General features: G+C 54.0%; 1 protein-coding gene and 1 pseudogene across 1 annotated transcript; both read left to right on the top strand.

Moving 5' to 3' along the window:
- The first annotated feature begins 1925 nt into the window (after positions 1–1925).
- On the top strand, positions 1926–6107 carry LOC123931721 (annotated as a pseudogene).
- Positions 6108–12371: 6264 nt separating this feature from the next.
- Positions 12372–17004, top strand: RPS9 (ribosomal protein S9). Its single transcript, XM_045987722.1, has 5 exons — positions 12372–12468; positions 12640–12755; positions 12865–12987; positions 15745–15931; positions 16724–17004. The coding sequence occupies exons 2-5, from the start codon at positions 12659–12661 to the stop codon at positions 16899–16901; spliced, it is 585 nt and encodes a 194-aa protein (XP_045843678.1). The 5' UTR covers positions 12372–12468; positions 12640–12658; the 3' UTR covers positions 16902–17004.
- Positions 17005–17009: the final 5 nt, after the last annotated feature.

Below are 17009 nucleotides of genomic sequence, written 5' to 3'. Positions count from 1 at the left end.
CACCGTCTTCATGAGTGAATGTGATACTGCCAGGGACACAACGCACTGGAGACCCCAAAATGCACATGTGTGTGTGTGTGTGTGCACACATGTGGGGATGCTTGTGTGTGCGGCTGTGTCTGTCTCCAATATTTTCCAGTGCTTATGTGTCTGCCATTTTTCCATCATGTTGTACCTTCTCCATCCTGGCCTCCTGTTCACGCCTGGGCTCCTGTCCACATCTGGGTCCCTAATCTTAATTTTTATTAAGATTTTACTTATTATTTAAATGAGAGAGAGAGGTCAGGTGCCGAGGGACAGGGAAAAACAGACTATGGGCAGAAAACAGAGCTTGACCTCAGGCTGGACCCATAGCTCAATCCAATGACCTTGAGATCATGACCTAAACCAAAATCAAGAGTCAGAGGCTTGAAGGCACCAAGCAACCCAAGCGCCCCCTGGGTTCCTGTTCTAAGTGAACTACAACACTTGGCAACCGTTCACAGAGACTGAAAATAGTCCACTACCTAAAAACGTGAATTTCTGAAAATGCCTTGGCTCCCATTCACTCTCTACAGTGGGATACTGAGAAACTTTTTCCCCTGTCCTTGTGAGGGTATGATTGCAGTCCTGGGGGAGGAGACTCCCTCTGTGTATTGAGGGATCCACCCCCAAAGCCCTTCCTGTCTCTCCTGAGGATGCAGCCTGACCTCCTGGAGCCCCAAGCCCTCCCCACTGAAAGGACCCTGGGGGAACCCCTCTGCATCCACACGGGTGGAAAGATCATCCCTTCCAGACCTCCGAGGTCCCAGGCAGCAGCGGGGGCTCAGCTTAGTTCTCTGTTCCCTGCTGGGGTTCCACCTGCTTCTGGAGAAGTTCATTTCCCGTTTACCTGCATGTCTCTGTGTCCACATATTTCAGACGTGCTGTGAGTGGCAGTCCGGTATTCAGAGCAGGCAAGGTCTCCAGTGGGCACACGAACCAGTCACCTGGATGCAGAGTCTGGACCCAGGACCCCATCACCGCAACGGGACCCCCAGCCCATGCTTGTCTTACCTGGTCTGGAAGCTCACAGCTCCCCATCCCTCCCATGACCCCGATACCCGATCCCCACACTCACTCTGGGGGGTACAGTTCAGGATGACATCAGCAGATGGGAACTGAGGAGCAGAGCAAGGACACGCCACCCAAGGTCAGGCTGGCAGTGGACGGTCCAAGAATAGTTCAGTGAAGATCCGCTTTCCTGCAAAATCAGAGCTCTGGCCCAAATACATGTTCCCTGATGCTCGCACACAGGACCGCGGGGTGAGGAGGTCAGCTCTGCCCCAGGAACAAGGGGCACCAAAGAGCCAGGACAGACGGTCTGGGATGTTCCCAGCAAGGCCGGAGGTGGGCAGTGTCAGAGAAAAACAGAGAAGTCCTTGGAGGCTGTGGCAGAAAGAGAGCCCACATTCCGGGGCCATGAGCAGGGTTGTGTTCCATTCCCTATGTGCCCATATCTCTCCTCTCGGCTCATTGTCACCATGACTGTGACCTGAGCCATTCAGAGATGTCACATGAGTGTCTGTGCTGACATTAGCTCCCCAGCACAGCAGGAATCCATGTCCCCTACAGCAGCTCTGGGTCTGGACTCATCCATGGTGAGGACCAGAGGTGTGCTGGGGATAAAGGAGACCCATGGGGGAGGCTCTGGGAGGGGAGGAACTGCCCTAGTCTCCTCACCTGGATGGGCCATCTCAGGAAGCCTCGAGGTCCATCCGTTGCACTGTCATGGACACCAGAGACAGGCTGGGCCTGGGGAGGGGCGTTCCTTTCCTGTGGGACTGCTGATGTGACAACCCCGTGACAGGCAGGACTGGCCTCCACGTAGCCACACCCGGTGTGTCTGTCCTGCGGTCACAGTCGACCCTCCGTCTGCACAGCCTGAACCAGAGAGAGGAGACGCCATGACCCTCACCCTCACAGCCCTGCTATGTCTCGGTGAGATCTGAGGAGGGGAGGGGATACCCTAGTCTGGGAGGGACCCACCCCACAGACAGGCCCTGGTCTGTCAGAGACAGGCTCAGGAGGCTCAAGAGGAGGAGGGGATCTGCTAGGATTCAGGGCAAACCTCTTACAGGGACTCTCTTCCAGGGCTGAGTATGGGCTCCAGGACCAGAGCGCAGGCAGGTGAGTCTGTCCCCAGGGATCTCAGTCCCACCTCCTCACTGGGGACAGGGGTCACCCATCAGGCAGCAAGGGGATGGAGAACAGAAGTTCTGGGCTGACCGAGGGGAATGTCTGGGGGCTTGGGAAGGTCTGTGTCCCAGCCTCCGTTTCCTTCCAGGGACCCTCCCCAGACCCACCATCTGGGCTACGCCAGGCTCTGTGATGCCCTGGGGGACATCTGTGACCGTCTGGTGTCAGGGGGGCATGGAGGCCCAGGAGTACCGCCTGCATAAGGAAGGGAAGTTAGAGACCCGGGACAGCCAGAAGCCACTGGAATCCAAAGACAAGGTCAACTTCTCCATCACATCTCCATGACAGATGTACATGCAGGAAGATACCGCTGTGACTATCTCAGTCCCACTGGCTGGTCAGAGCCCAGTGACCCCCTGGAGCTGGTGGTGGTGACAGGTGCGAGCCCACTCAGGGTCCCAGCCCCACCCAGGCTCTGCCCTCAGGAAGAGGGTGGGCTCTCAGGTGTCTCCCCCTCACAGCCCAGCCTGGGGATAATGTGGGGGGTCTGAGCCCGATTTAACACCACCCCCTCCTCCTCTCCTAGGATCCCAGGGCAAACCGAGCTTCTGCCCAGCCCTGTTGTGTCCTCAGGAGGGAACGTGACCCTCCAGTGTGCCTCACAGATGGGATTCCACAGGTTCGTCCTGATGAAGGAAGGAGAACACCAGCCCTCCTAGACACTGGACTCTCAGAGAGACCCCCATGGGGGGACCCAGGCCCTGTTCCCTGTGGCCCCGTGACCCCCAACCACAGGTGGACGTTTCGATGCTACGGCTATTCCAGCAACACCCCCCAGGAGTGGTCGGACCCCAGTGACGCCCTGGAGCTGCTCGTCTAAGGTGAGAAATTCTGATGGTTGCCCCATCTGTGTTTTGAGACACCAGACAGTTAACGGGGACTCTGCTTCCAGGGGAGCCCCAATGAGAGGCTGGGTGAGGGGACCACGGGGACTCGCAGGTCAGAGTCACTGAGGGTCACGGACAGTGAGACCCGGGGGTCAGGTCGGGAGAAGGGGAGGCTTGGGGAGACACAGCCCCTGCCATCCACGGCTGGTCTCTCCCAGGTGTGTCGGGAAAGCCCTCCCTCCTGACCAGCAGGGCCCTGTCGTGACCTCTGGACAGAGCCTGACCCTCCAGTGTCGCTCTGATGTTGGCTACGACAGATTCGCTCTGTCCAAGGAGGGGGCACCCGACCCTCCCCAGTGGCTTGTCCGGCAGCCCCAGCCTGGGTTCTCTAGGGTAAACTTCTACCTGGGCTTGGTGAGACCCTCCCACGGGGGCCGGTACACGTTCTATGGTGGACACACGCTCTCCTCCGAGTGGTCGGCCCCCAGCGACCCCCTGGACATCCTGCTCGCAAGTGAGGGCTCACAGAGTCAGTCAGGACTCCAGACTTTGCACAGGTCCTGCCAGGTGAGCCCTAGGTGGTGGTGGCCAGGACCAGGGGCGTGGGGTCCCCTGGGAGGGAGAGAGACAGGGATGGGACAGCACAGACTCGGAGGACATAGACAGACACAGTTCAGATCAAGAGCTGGACAACCCCTCACCCACCCTTTCTCTCTCTAGGACAGCTGCCCTACACCCCCTCCCTCTCAGTGCAGCCGGGACCCACGGTGGCCCCGGAGAGAATGTGACCCTGCTGTGTCAGTCATGGAGCTTCATGGACACTTTCTTCTACCCAAGGAGGGGGCAGCTGATCCCCTACTGCGTCTTAGATCACAGTACCGAGCTGGGCAGCACCAGGCTGAATTCCCCATGAGTCCTGTGACCTCAGCCCATGGGGGGACCTACAGGTGCTCCGGCTCCACCAGCACCTCCCCCTACCTGTTGTCCCAGCCCAGTGACCCCCTGGAGCTGCTGGTCTCAGGTGAGGGGCCCTGACCCTGTCCCCTCTGGGTCCCAACATTGTCTTCAGGGCCCTGGGGCCATGAGGGCTCTGGTCTAGGATGGGAGTGAGGGGCTCCAAGGGACCGTCTCTCGGTGCAGGAGGGAAACAGGGTCGTGCCATGCTTGCCCGTCCCTCGCCCCCAGCCCCAGGATTCTCCTGGGAGAGGAGGAGCTTGGGGGTCACAGGGCACATGAGGGGCAAGAGTGAGAGCAGAGACAGGGTCTCAGGGAAGCTCCAGCCCCCCCACACTCCTGTCTTTTCCCCAGGACCCTCTATGGACCCTGGCCCCACAGGGCCAGGCTCAGCAGACGGTGAGTCACAGGGGCTGCTGTCCAGGGACTTTTCTTCTAGGCTCTCAGAGATGCCAGGGGGACATTGGGGTTCCAGGAGCTCTGAGGCTGGTGGAGGGGGGCTGGGGTGGTCATGGCAGAGGGAGGGGGAGGGGGCCCAGTGGGGGAGGAGTAGCCAGGTGCAGCCAGGTGCATGGCAGGCCCCACGCCTCACCCCTGCTGACACCAGGTGGCTCTGAGGGTGAGTGAGTGTCTTTGTTAGCCTTGGTGGGTGGGTCCATGGGGAGCGGGGTCTGAGCTGCCCCCTCAGTTCAGGGTCCTCTGGAGGCGCTGGCTAGCACATGACCCTCCCTGTGTGGGCCTCAGTTTCCCCAAGTGTAAAGGAGAGAGTCGTGGACCAGAGTAGATTTCCCATCAGACCATGACTCTGATCCTGGGAGAGGAGGGCTCATGGGGAAGACCTCCAGGGAGTGATCTATGGGGAGTTCTGTCCCTTTGCAGCAATGACAGTGACATTGTAGGGGGAAGGAAAGGATGACAATGGCTGGGGGCATTCAGGTAATAAGGAAAATCTGGAATGACTCTCAGCTCCAGAAGAAGATGCTGGGACAAACTGTGCCCCAGATGAAGGGCCCAGAGCCCCAAGCTGGTGTCTGCACAGGGGGCAGCATGAACAGAACACAGGGAACCCACAGCCCTGGTTCTAGTCTCAACCCTGCTGCCTCCATGCTGGGCGACCTGAGACATGTGAATGACCTCTCTGTGCCTCCGTTTTCTGTCTGTGGAGTGGGCAGGAGGGGCAGCAGTTGTCTGCTGGGTGATCATTGACAGGGTCAGAGCTGAATGCACAGAGCCCAGCAGGTGCCTGGCACACAGTAGGTGCTCAGTTAAATGGCATCACTGGCTCATTCATGGTGTTGCTCCTGCACAAGGTCCCCTCTGGTACCTGTACATCCTCATTGGGGCCACGCTGGCCTTTGTCCTGCTGCTCAGCCTTCTCGTCCTCCTCCTAGTTCGCTACCGGCGTCGGGACAAAGGCAGGAAGCCAGGTGAGAAGGGAAGGAGGTGACAGGTCCCAGGGGATGGTGGCTGCCCTGTGGGCCAACCAAGTATGGGGTCAGGGCAGCAGTCAGAGGAAAAGAAGAGCGATGGGAAAGGTCCGCGTAGGAGGACACTTGTGCAGAATCTCAACTCAGAGAATCTAGAAAGAAATCCCCAGGTCAGCCCCCACGAGCCAGTTGAAGGTACTTCCCTCCATTTAATCTGGGGAAGTGAAGAAACACACAGACAGTATGTGTGAAGGGTGTCTTTCCCCGGAACCACGTGGTTGGGGGCAGGTTGTAACCACCCAGCCCAGAGGGAGACTGATTCCCAATGTCCTTCAGGGGCTGCAGACCTGGAGCACAAGGACAGAAGCCTGCATGACAGGTAACTCCTGCCCCCAGTCCCCCAGAATCCCACCACCTGCACCCACTATACCCCCCTAACATGCTGTCTCCTCCCCAGCTCCAGCCCAGTCGCTGCCGCCCAGGAGGAAAGCCTCTGTGAGAGGAAGGGGGCCACCCTGGGGGGTGGGCTGGGAGGGTCTTGGGTAGGGGTTGAGGACTGAATTCCCACATGCCCTTAAGCCCACTGCTGAATCCCCGGGATGGCAGATGCCCTAGCTGGGAGCAGGGTGGGGTCTGTAGCGCTGAGAGGAGGGCTCAGGGGACCTTGCCAAGAGACACACCCCGTTCTGTCCCAGCAGACGCTGCCATACAAGACACTCAGCCTGAGGAGGGGGTGGAGCTGGACCACTGGGTGAGACCCCCAGCCCTCGCGTGCAGACCCCAGGGCATTTGTGGTGCCAAACAGAATCCAGTGGACACTTCCTTGTCCTCACACCACCCAGTCTCAGTAGTGTCCCTCAGAGGCCCTCACACTCCTTGGGCACCCAGGGTCAGCCCACTGTGATCTGTGGGGCCTCCTTTGTGCTCCCCTTGTCTGGCTCCCCACCACTGTCTGACTTCTGGTTATTGGGGTGCATGCCCACGTCTCAAGAGGGTGCATGAAGAAATGATTCTCCCACCAGTCACTAAGTCCCTTCATTTATTCACTCAGCAAATGATACAGGGAGCACAGCATTTGCCGGGTCCTGCCTAGTGCTGCCGGCATAGCTGTGAGCAAATCTGGCCACCCTCCATGAGCTCACTTTGTGGGTGGTGGACAATATGCACGGAAGTGGGCAGCATCCTTGAGGGCAATGTGTGGCAAGGAAAATAACACCCAGGGAATGGAATAGCAGGTGCAAAGGTCCTGAGGCAGCAACATGCTTTATCTGGAGCATGGCCCATGCAGCTACAACCAAATGAGCAAGAAACACTGTCTGGAATAGAATCAGAGCCTGAGTAAGAATCACACGCCCCAAGGCTCACGAAGCCCCTGCAGAGTTCACCAGGAAAGTGACCTAATGGGCAGGAAAGTTTGAAGCATCGCTCTGGCAACCATGGGGAAAATTGTCTGAGGTGGTCAAGGGGAATCAAGAAGACAAACCTCCCCCTCACTGTCTGTCCACAGCAGAACACGCAAGATGAAGATACCCAGGGAACAACATACATCCAGGTGAGCCAGTCAAGATCAAGACTCAGGTGGGGACTGGCCACTTCTCCCTCCCCCGTGTCGGAGGGATTGCTGGACTCAGAGGACAGACAAGTAGAGGAAGACAGGCAGATGGACTGTCAGGTGGGTCCCTTCTTCTCTGAGTTCCCAGGCTTCCCCCTCCTCAATCACAAGCCTCCCCTCTCTTCCCCACTGCAGGTTGCTGCATCTGACACCCCCCAGGATGTGACCTACGCCCAGCTGCACCCCTTGGCCCTTAGATAGGAGACAAGTGCATCCCTTCCTTCCCAATCAGGGGAGCCCCCAGCAGAGCCCAATGTGTATGCTGCTCTGACCATCCACTAGTCCAGGAGGGGCCCAGACCTCACACTCCACGGAGGGGGACCACAGGGACCCTGGAAGGCACAGGAACCACCCACAGTGGGGGCCAACTAATGACCCTACCCAGCCTGGACTCCTCACATGGACCAGTAAGAACTCCTGGGACCCTCCGGGAGTCACTGATTCTGCCATCAAAGATAGTAATACCCCTACACTTTGGAAGTCAAAGCAACAGACTTCTCAATTACCCATGAAAGAACTGAGAAAATCAAAAAGGAAACAAAAGAATGTTTATACTGAAGGACAATGTAATGTTATACATCAAACCAGTGAAATGGGAAAATTAAGAACCAAGTCAATGATCCAAGCTATTGTACCAAGAATTTAGAAAAAGAATAGCAAATTATTCCAAATGAAGGTAGAAGGAGGGAAATTAAAGTGATGAGAAGCTACTAATGAGGTCAAACCAAAAAATAGAGAAGAATCAATGAAGCCCAAAATGTTCATTTTTGTACATATTCATTATATGTTGAAATCCTAGTCACAATGGCCAAGGAACAGGGAGAGAGAAGGCACACAACACATCACCAGTCAGGACAGCATCACATCCTACACACTTTAAATCGATAACAGAGTTTATTATGTTCACTTTTGTTAATTGTTATTATATTATGAAAAATCTTATGCCAAAATATTAGAGAATGTAGATGAAACAGACAAAATCCTTAGAAATACAGGTTACCAAAATAACGGACACCAGGATGAATAGAAAATCGGAATCGCTGTGTGTGTAAAATGCGGTGAGTATGCAGTTAAAGTTTTCCCCACAAAGTGAACTGAGTCTGGAAAGTTTCACTGGTGAATGCCTCCAAATACTGACGCACTTGTGAAATATACACACATAGGTGAGCACATGGACACACTTACAACTCGTGAATATGTGAACACACTCACACTCGTGGACATGTCTACATGCATGAACATGTGAGTGCACACACGAACACACGCGTGCACATACACATACCAAAATCACACAGGCTTCCCCTGAGAATAGAGAAAGAAGGAGTACTTCCCCAGCCCGTTGTATCAGGCCCGAAAAAACAAAAACTGACATAAGAATCTGACGAGAAGAGCCAACCAATTAAATAAAGGGGGGCAAAATGTGATAAATACTGAATGGATAGACTAGGGACTCCAGCCTGGCTGTTTCCATCGGGACACCCCCAGCTGATGAGGCTGGGTGCTGTGAGTGCCCAATTCGATGTTACTTTGCCTAATTCTCATTTGTTGCCTACTATTACCTTCATCGATGTATGCAATCCTTTCCTCTTCTCTTAGCTCCTTTCCTCTTCTATTCCTCTTCCTTAAGCTCCTTGGAGGAACTATCTTAAACATCCTGACTTGGGTTCTCTTAGGTTTCTATAACAATAACGTTTTCTTTCCTTTTTGAAACTGAATAAATAAATAAATAAATAAATAGTCTGATTATTCATGGATCACAAAATTGTATGCATGAACTATCCAAAATAATGTAAAGACCTACTACTCTAATCTGAAAAGGATTTATGCCACGTCACTTGAAACATCAATCAATATACAAAAATCAATTGGATTTCGGAGGTCCTGTTTGGGGCCAAGAGGAAGAGGATATCCGTTTCCCTGCAGAACCCCATTGTTCACAGGTGAAACTCCCACAGAATATAAACAAGACACATGAGTACTCTGAAAAGTGGAGCGAAGTCGGCCGCCAGGCTCAGACTATGAAGACCCCAGGAAGGACACAGCTGATGTCACAGGAGGGCATGTGGGGACACTGGACTCTGTGCCTTCCACGTGGCAGTAATGAGTCAGCACCCCAGGGATGTGCCAGGAGTGGCCACTGTGACCGAAGATTTAAATAAGATCCAGACCCTCAAAACATCATATCCAAACCTGCCAGGTCTCCATTTTTAAAAAGTCACTCATAACAAGAACCAGGAAAATCTTGGAGTGAAAAAGAGCAGGTGCACAGACGCTAGCTCTCCGCCGACACTGTTTCCGACAAGGACTCCAAGGCCAATGCAATGGAAATGCTTTGAGGAACCATTACACACACACACACAAGCTTCAGGCACATCCAAAAATATACTGGTGCCATTTTTCCAACAGCTTTTGCTCACTTCGTGTCTCTGGGTCACATTTGGGTAATCATCCCAATAATAAATATCCCAATATTTCAAGCTTTATCATCATTATTGTGTGTGTGATGGTGATCTGTGATCAGTGAGCTTGGATGTCACTATCATCATTGTTTTGGGGGCACCACAAACCACACCCACATAAGACAATGAATGTGGGTTCTCGCCGCCATCCAGGCTTTGCTGCTGCACTGGAGCCCGTGCTCAGGGACACTCTGAGACTCCTAGGGCCCTCGGGAATGATGCTGGATCTCCTCTGCCTGGGCTCCGTGAGTGCAGCAGCAAAGCCTGGATGGCGGCACATCCCTTTATACCAGGGTTACTGAATATTTTAAGCCCAGTTTTGAGACCTACTGCTCAGAGGGAAAACAAAACCATCCTTGCCCCTGGTGACAATGCACCTGGTAACCCAGGGGCTGATGGGGATATTCAACGAGATTAATAGTGTGTTCACACCTGCAAACACAACACCCGTCCTGCAGCCCATGGATCAAGGCGTCCTTTCAACGTTCAGGTCTTAGCATAAGCAAACAAGATTTGCAAGGCTGTAGTTGCCTTCGTTATTGCTGTGATGCAGTTGGGCAAAGTTGACTGAAAACCTTCTGGAGAAGATTCAGCATTCTAGACGCCATTAAGGGCACTTGGGATTTGGGGTGCCTGGGTGGCTCAGCCAGTTAAGCATCCGACTCTTGATCTCAGCTCAGGTCTTGATCTCAGGGTGGTGAGTTCAAGCTCTGCATTGGGCTCTACGCCTGTGGAGGCTACTTAAAAAAATAAAAGAACATTTGTAATTCATGGGAAGAGCTCCAAATATCCGCCTTAACAGGCGTTTGGAAGAAGTGGGTTCCAACCCTCATGGATGACTTTGAAGGGCTCAAGGCTTCGGGGAGGAAGTCACTACTGGTGTGGTGGGAAGAGCAAAAGAACCCGAATTCGCTGTGGAGCCTGAAGAAGGGACTGAACCGCGGCAAGCTCATGGTCAAACTCGAACCGACAAGGAGCTGCTTCTGAAGGAGCAGCAAAGAGAGGGCTTCCCGAGTCGGAAGCTACTCCTGGAGAAGATGCTGTTCACGTCGTTGAAATGACAACCGAGGATTTGGACTATCACACAGATGGGTAAAGCAGCGGCAAGGTTTTAGAGCATCGACTCGTTTTGAAAGCAGCTACAGAAAGCAGTTCTACTGTGGTTAAATGCTGGCAAACAGCATCACCTGCCACAGAGAAGTTGGGACAGGAAGAGTCGATCGATGTGGCAAACTTCACTGTTGTCTTATTTTAAGAGTCTCCCCCAGCCACTCCGTCTTCAGTACCCCCCCCACCCTGTCCAGGTAGCAGCCACCAGCATAGTGGAGGCAACATTATAGGATTTTTGTCCCCTTAGTGCCCACAGTTCTTGGTCACACTGCTTCAAGGAATGAAGAGTTAGACCCAACGAAGAGTGATAGGCGACCAAGTTTATTGAGCATAGTGCAGAGCTCGCAGAGAGGGAGGGAACCCAAGAAGGTCGCTGTTTTGGCGTTCAAGTCTAAGGGTCTTATAAGCTCCTTGGAGGAACTATCTTAAGCACCCTGAGTTGGGTCTGCTGTAGATTGGCTGCTAAGAAGTCCCAATCAGGGTTTTGATCATGCACCCATTTACCTATTGGGTTATTGTTCGCGCGTTGATGGTCTTTAGGGCTGATCTAGAGACCAAGTGCCTCAACTTGTGATGGTGACCAATGTTTTACGGTTAATTGTTTTATTTCGGGATGTTTTGCAAAAGTCGCTTTTGCAGAAGCTGCTAGTCAGAATGCTATCATGGTTTTGCCTAGCTGTGAAACAGGATGCTAGTGCGGTTTTTTTCTCAACTGTCCTGGCTGTGTTTTCTTGTTGGGGACCCTGACCCTGAGGACCTACGTGTCCAATTAACTCCTAACAGCAAGCCTCTCCAGCAGCAGAAAGATTACCACCCTCTGAAAGGTCAGATGATGGTCAGCACTCCTTACCAATGAAGTATTTTTAAAATTGAGGTGTGTGCATTGTGGGTTTTTTAGACATGCTGTTGCGCACCTAACAGACCACCGTGTAACGTGAATAAAACTTTTGGATGCCCTGGGAAACCACAAGTCCCTTGACTTGCTTTACTACCTGCTTTCTTGGTGGTCTGGAATTAAGCTCCCAGTGTCCCCAAGGTGCGCCCGCCATCCCAGAGCCTGTGTGAGGGCCAGATGTCCAGAAAGGAGGTCAAGAAACTGTAAGTTCCCGCAGGCGATAAACAGCGCCAAGTTGGAGGCGAACAGATAGCAAGAGGTTTCAGAACATCTCCCCCGTTCCGCAAACCCAACGGAAATCCCAAAATACGAGCCGCGGTTTGGGGTGAATGAAGGAGGCCCCCGGCGCGGGAGGGCGACTTCCCCCAAGTGGGGGCGGCGGGAGCCCGGCGAGCTGCTCCGGGTGAGGCCCGATTCCCGGTGTGGGGACGGAGGGAGGGCAGGACTGCAACCCCGCGGGGACGCGACGGCGCGGCGCAGGACACCCAGGCGTCCGGGAGGCCTGGCCTCTGCGCGGGCTGCCCAGACAGGTGTGCGGCCACAGGACGTTGAGAGCCGGCGACTTCGGGAGTTGGGAACTGACCGGGCCTCTCCTGGAAGGTTCCAGGCTCCAGCCCTGGGGGTGTCGTGGGGGCGGGGTGTTCCACGGAGCGGGTGGGGCTGCGGCCCAGAGAAGGGGACCATTACGTCGCGACTCACACGATCCCTAGCAGGACAGTGGGGTAGACGTTCCCCCCCCCCCCCCCCCGCCCTAGCGCGCGTGCGCCGAGACCCACGTCTGCACGGGGGCACGGTCCTCCAGCTCAGCTCGCCGCTCTGGCACGACCTGGCGTCTCGAATGCTTCCCCTTCTGGTTGGTGCAGGCCTGCGGCGTGCGCGCTGACGTCACCAGGCCGCGTCGTTGATATAAAAGCGTGGCCGGGGGCCGCGTGCTCCTCTTTCCCAGTGCGCGGAGGCTACGGTAAGGGTGAGTGTGGTGTGCTGCGCTCTCCTCAGGGTGTGGGTAACGAGGTTGTGCGGACCCCCTGACCTTAGATGAGTACGCTGACGAGCTGGGAGGGAGTGGGACGGGACGGCAGTGCGGGTGGTGTGAGCCCCGGAGGCGGGCCCTAACTCGCCGGACTTGTCCCCCGCGCAGGCGCGCGCACGCAGCCAACATGCCGGTGGCCCGGAGCTGGGTTTGTCGCAAGACCTACGTGACTCCTCGGAGGCCCTTCGAGAAGTCGCGGCTGGACCAAGAGCTGAAGCTGATCGGTGAGCGGCCCGGACCGGGTTTCCGCTTCCGGGGGGGGCGGGGCGGGGCCGCCCGCGTGCTGCGGGGGCCCCGGGGCTCGGCCCCGCTAGTCGCGCTGTCTCTCGACAGGCGAGTACGGGCTCCGGAACAAACGTGAGGTGTGGAGGGTCAAATTCACTCTGGCCAAGATCCGCAAGGCCGCGCGGGAGCTGCTGACGCTGGACGAGAAGGACCCGCGGCGCCTGTTTGAGGGTGAGTGTGAGAGTGTGTGTGAGAGAGAGAGACACACGCCGGCTCTAAAGTCCTCGTACGTCACTGGGTGCGCTGCACAGACCCCGGGGTTAGGGTCTCCGGGCCCCTCACTGCGGTGGGGTTGGGCTGCGGTGCGCGGGGAGCCTGGGGAACAGGGCCCGGCGCATCAGTAGCTGTGACCGGTGAGGGACTCCCCGATGACCCCAGGTGTGGAAGGGGTGCCTTGTTTGTAGACGCTCACGTGGGGGCGCAGTGCACATGCGCCACCCTGGTTTGGCGGTGACTCCTAGGTTAGCCGCTTCACAGCTGTCCTCCTGATGCGGCTCTGCGCCCGAGCTTGGGCAGCCTTGGTTGGTGGTGGAAAGCGGGAGGGGCTGGGAATCCCACACCTAGTCAGCGTCCTGGTCTGGTTCCTCTCCCAGTGTCCCGGTGTTGGAGATGGAAACGTGCCGTTGTTGGACGATTTTGTCCTGTTTTTTAGGCAGATGATGGGGGCAGGCTCCCTGCTGAGCAGAGAGCCGGATGTGGGGCTGGATCCCAGGACTCTGTAGATCATGACTTGAGTTGAAGGTAGAGGCTTAACCCACTGAGCCACTCAGGCGCCCCGATAGTGGTTTCATATTATGTAGAAATCTATAAAGAGATTTTAAACTTCAAGTTCTTGAAGTCTCTGTTCTCTAGCATAAGGACAAAGTGTCCTAGCTGGGTAGATAATCCCAAACTTGTTTTTATTTGCCTGTCGGGCATTTTTTTAAATTAATATTTGAATATTATTTTTTCTTAACCAACGTATAATTCACAGACTACATTATATAGTTCCAGATGTATAGCATAGCAATTGGATTTTTCTATATGCTGTGAAATCATCCCAGTAAGTTTACTTAACACCTTTCAGAAAGCCTTAAAAAAAGATACAGGGCACTTCGGTGGTTCAGTCAGTTAAGCTCTGCCTTCGGCTTGGGTCATGATCCCGGGGTCCTGGGTTCAAGCCCTGCATCGATCCGGTGCCTGCTGCTCCCCCTGCTTGTGTTTTCTCTCTCTCTGACAAATAAGAAAAATCTTTTTTTAAAAAAGAGCAATTTTGTAATATACAGTAAGTATTATAATTGGCAGTTTGTACATTTGACGACCTTCACCTGTTTCCCCTGTGCTTCTGGCAGCCGCATAATGTATTCTCTTTATGATCTTGAGGTATTTTTGTGTGATGCTGGTGGGTTTGTTTAGATTCTACATACAAGCCACTGGGTGGCTCAGTGCGTTAAAGCCTCTGCCTTTGGCTCAGGTCATGATCTCAGGGTCCTGGGATCAAGCCCCAACATCAGGCTCTCTGCTCAGCAGGAAGCCTGCTTCCCCTCCTCTCTCTCTGCCTACTTGTGATCTTTCTGTCAAGTAAGTAAGTAAAATCTTTAAAAAATAGAAAAGATTTAGATTCCACATACAAGTGAGATCATGAGATTTGACTCTGACCTAGTCCACTTGGCAGAGTGCACTTGGTCCATCCACATTGTTGCAGGTGGCAAGATTTCATTCTTTTTATGGCTGAGTAATACCCACTGTGTGTATATACTCCCCTCCCTCTGTTATCCATTCAACTGTCTGTGGACACTTAACATTGTTTCCATGGCTTGGCCGTTGTCAATAATGCAGTGAATATGGAGTTAGCGCTTTCCTTTTTGGATAAGTACTAAGAAGCGGGATTGCTGCATCATCATAGTTAACTTGTGGGGAACCTCCATACCGCTTTCCATAGTGATTGCCACTTTGCATTCCCACCAGCTGCACAGGGGTTCCCTTTTCTTCACATCCTCAACAGCACCGTTGTCTGTTGGGTTTTAGTTCTAGGCAGTCTGATACGTGTGAGGTGATCTCACTGATCTTGTGCCTATTGGCCATCTGTATGTCTCTGCCCATTTTTAAATAACATTGTTTGGAGGTTTTTTCTATTGATTGAGAGTTGCTTGTGTATTCTTGGTGTTAACCTGTGTCAGATACACGATTTGCAAGCATTTTTCTCTTTTTCAAGATTGCTTTGGGGTCTTTTGTGGTCCATACAAATTTTAGGATTGATTCTTCTACTTACACGGATAACATCTTTGGCGGAGCCCCTGGGTGGCTCAGTTGGTTAAGCCTCTGCCTTCAGCTTAGGCCATGATCCCAGAGTCCCAGGATCAAGCCCCTCTTGTGCTCATAGCACATGAGCTCATGTGTGCGTGCTCATCAATATTTTAAAATAGTTTTTAGTGTACAGGTTTTTCATCTTTTTGGTTAAATCTTTTTGTAGGTATTTTATATTTGTTGATATTTGGAAATGGGAAGATACCATGTCTCCTGTTCAGCATTACCTGGCCTGCAGCTTTTCTCAGGACTAGAAGATAGGTGCTGCCGGTCCAGTGTACTATTAGGGCTTTCCTGATTACAGGTTGGCTCTTGACCACCAGGCTTCATTGTGGGCGTAATGGTTAAGTGACAGCAGCATAGTTTTTTGCAGGGAGATGCAAAGTGCTCTTCTAGGGATTGTCTGATTACTCTCCTGACACTTCCAAGGAAGTGGTTGTTTCAGATGGGAGCAGAGGTGTGTGTGGGCACTTGCCCTCATTGGTAGGATGAGCGTATGGTCACAGTGGCTGCTACATTAATTCTTAAATTGGAAAGGGTTCTTAGCTCCCACTCCTGTCACAACTCCGTGGAGCTCCTTAAGCTCCATGAAGTCAGAGGTGAGTCAGACACTCCAATCCATGCTTCTTTTCCTCCTACCAGGCAATGCCTTGCTTCGGCGACTTGTGCGCATTGGAGTGCTGGACGAGGGCAAGATGAAGCTGGATTATATTCTGGGTCTGAAGATTGAGGATTTCTTGGAGAGGCGCCTACAGACCCAGGTCTTCAAGCTGGGCTTGGCCAAGTCCATCCACCACGCCCGTGTGCTGATCCGCCAGCGCCACATCAGGTAACTCCCTTAAGGAGCTCCCTGAGTCTATCTTGTATCCTGTCCCCCTCGCTAAGTTTGCTGTCCTTACCTCCTATGCAGCCCTCGGTGACAAAAGGTGTGACTACACCTTGAGGGTAAGATTGGCGCCTGCAAACAGCTCATGGGGTGCTGGGGACAGCCTCATCCCCCACCTTGTAGCCCAGCGCAAGGGTCACTGCGGCCTGAGCCGTACACCTTGCGAAGGCTTCTTCAGGCTGCCGGACAGGTAACCGCTTGGTGTGCCCAGGTGGACGTCAGCTGGTGTGGGTGGGTTCATGGATACAGCTGCCTGTTGGGCCCGCTCGTGGACTCAGTCCAGACCCTGGTACTGTTAACCAGCGTTAATTTGCTGAGTTGACCACAGCCCCTGGTCCGGTGCTCAGGTGCCAGGACTATAGGAGTCTGGCTGGGACAGCTGGGTCTTTTCTCTAGGTGCTCAGTTTGCCCTTTGTCAGATGTTGTAGACTGGAGTCTCAGGTAGCTGCTTCGGGGACAGGGAGGCTTGACCTTAGAGAGTAAGGCTCTGCCTGGCACGGTTCCACTTTGAGAATCTGACCCTGGGTTACTAGCTACCACCAGGGCTCCTCCCCCTTCTTTCTTCATGGTCTGGCTGAGCTGAGTGGTGCTCTAAAGCTTTCCAGAACACACAGGTGCTACAGGGTCGGGAACACCCTACCAAGTCAGAGTCCCAAGCAGAGAGTAGTGTTTCCTCCCACTGGGGTCCTGTTCCCCGTCCCTTCACCTGCCATCCGCCCCCACCACCACCCCCAGGGTCCGAAAGCAAGTGGTGAACATCCCGTCCTTCATTGTCCGCCTGGATTCCCAGAAGCACATTGACTTCTCCCTGCGCTCTCCGTACGGGGGTGGCCGCCCAGGCCGCGTCAAGAGAAAGAACGCCAAGAAGGGCCAGGGTGGGGCCGGTGCCGGCGATGACGAAGAGGAGGATTGAGCCCACCTTTCCATCCCCCCTGCCCCAGGGCCCATGGATTGTCTAGTTTCCCAGTCACGTAATAAAAAAAACCAGTGCTTGGGAACTGGTGTTTATTGGTGTATCTGT

This window comes from Meles meles, chromosome 19 (genome assembly GCF_922984935.1).
Source record: "Meles meles chromosome 19, mMelMel3.1 paternal haplotype, whole genome shotgun sequence".
In the NCBI taxonomy this organism is placed as follows: domain Eukaryota; kingdom Metazoa; phylum Chordata; class Mammalia; order Carnivora; family Mustelidae; genus Meles; species Meles meles.
This window is presented reverse-complemented; position numbering and strand designations above follow the sequence as displayed.

Excerpts from the sequence above, each read along its gene's own strand:
- RPS9 (XM_045987722.1), top strand. The coding sequence starts at position 12,659 with ATGCCGGTGGCCCGGAGCTGGGTTTGTCGCAAGACCTACGTGACTCCT. Across the intron at positions 12,756-12,864 it reads CCAAGAGCTGAAGCTGATCG|GCGAGTACGGGCTCCGGAAC; the intron begins GTGAGCGGCCCG and ends GTCTCTCGACAG. Across the intron at positions 12,988-15,744 it reads CCCGCGGCGCCTGTTTGAGG|GCAATGCCTTGCTTCGGCGA; the intron begins GTGAGTGTGAGA and ends TCCTCCTACCAG.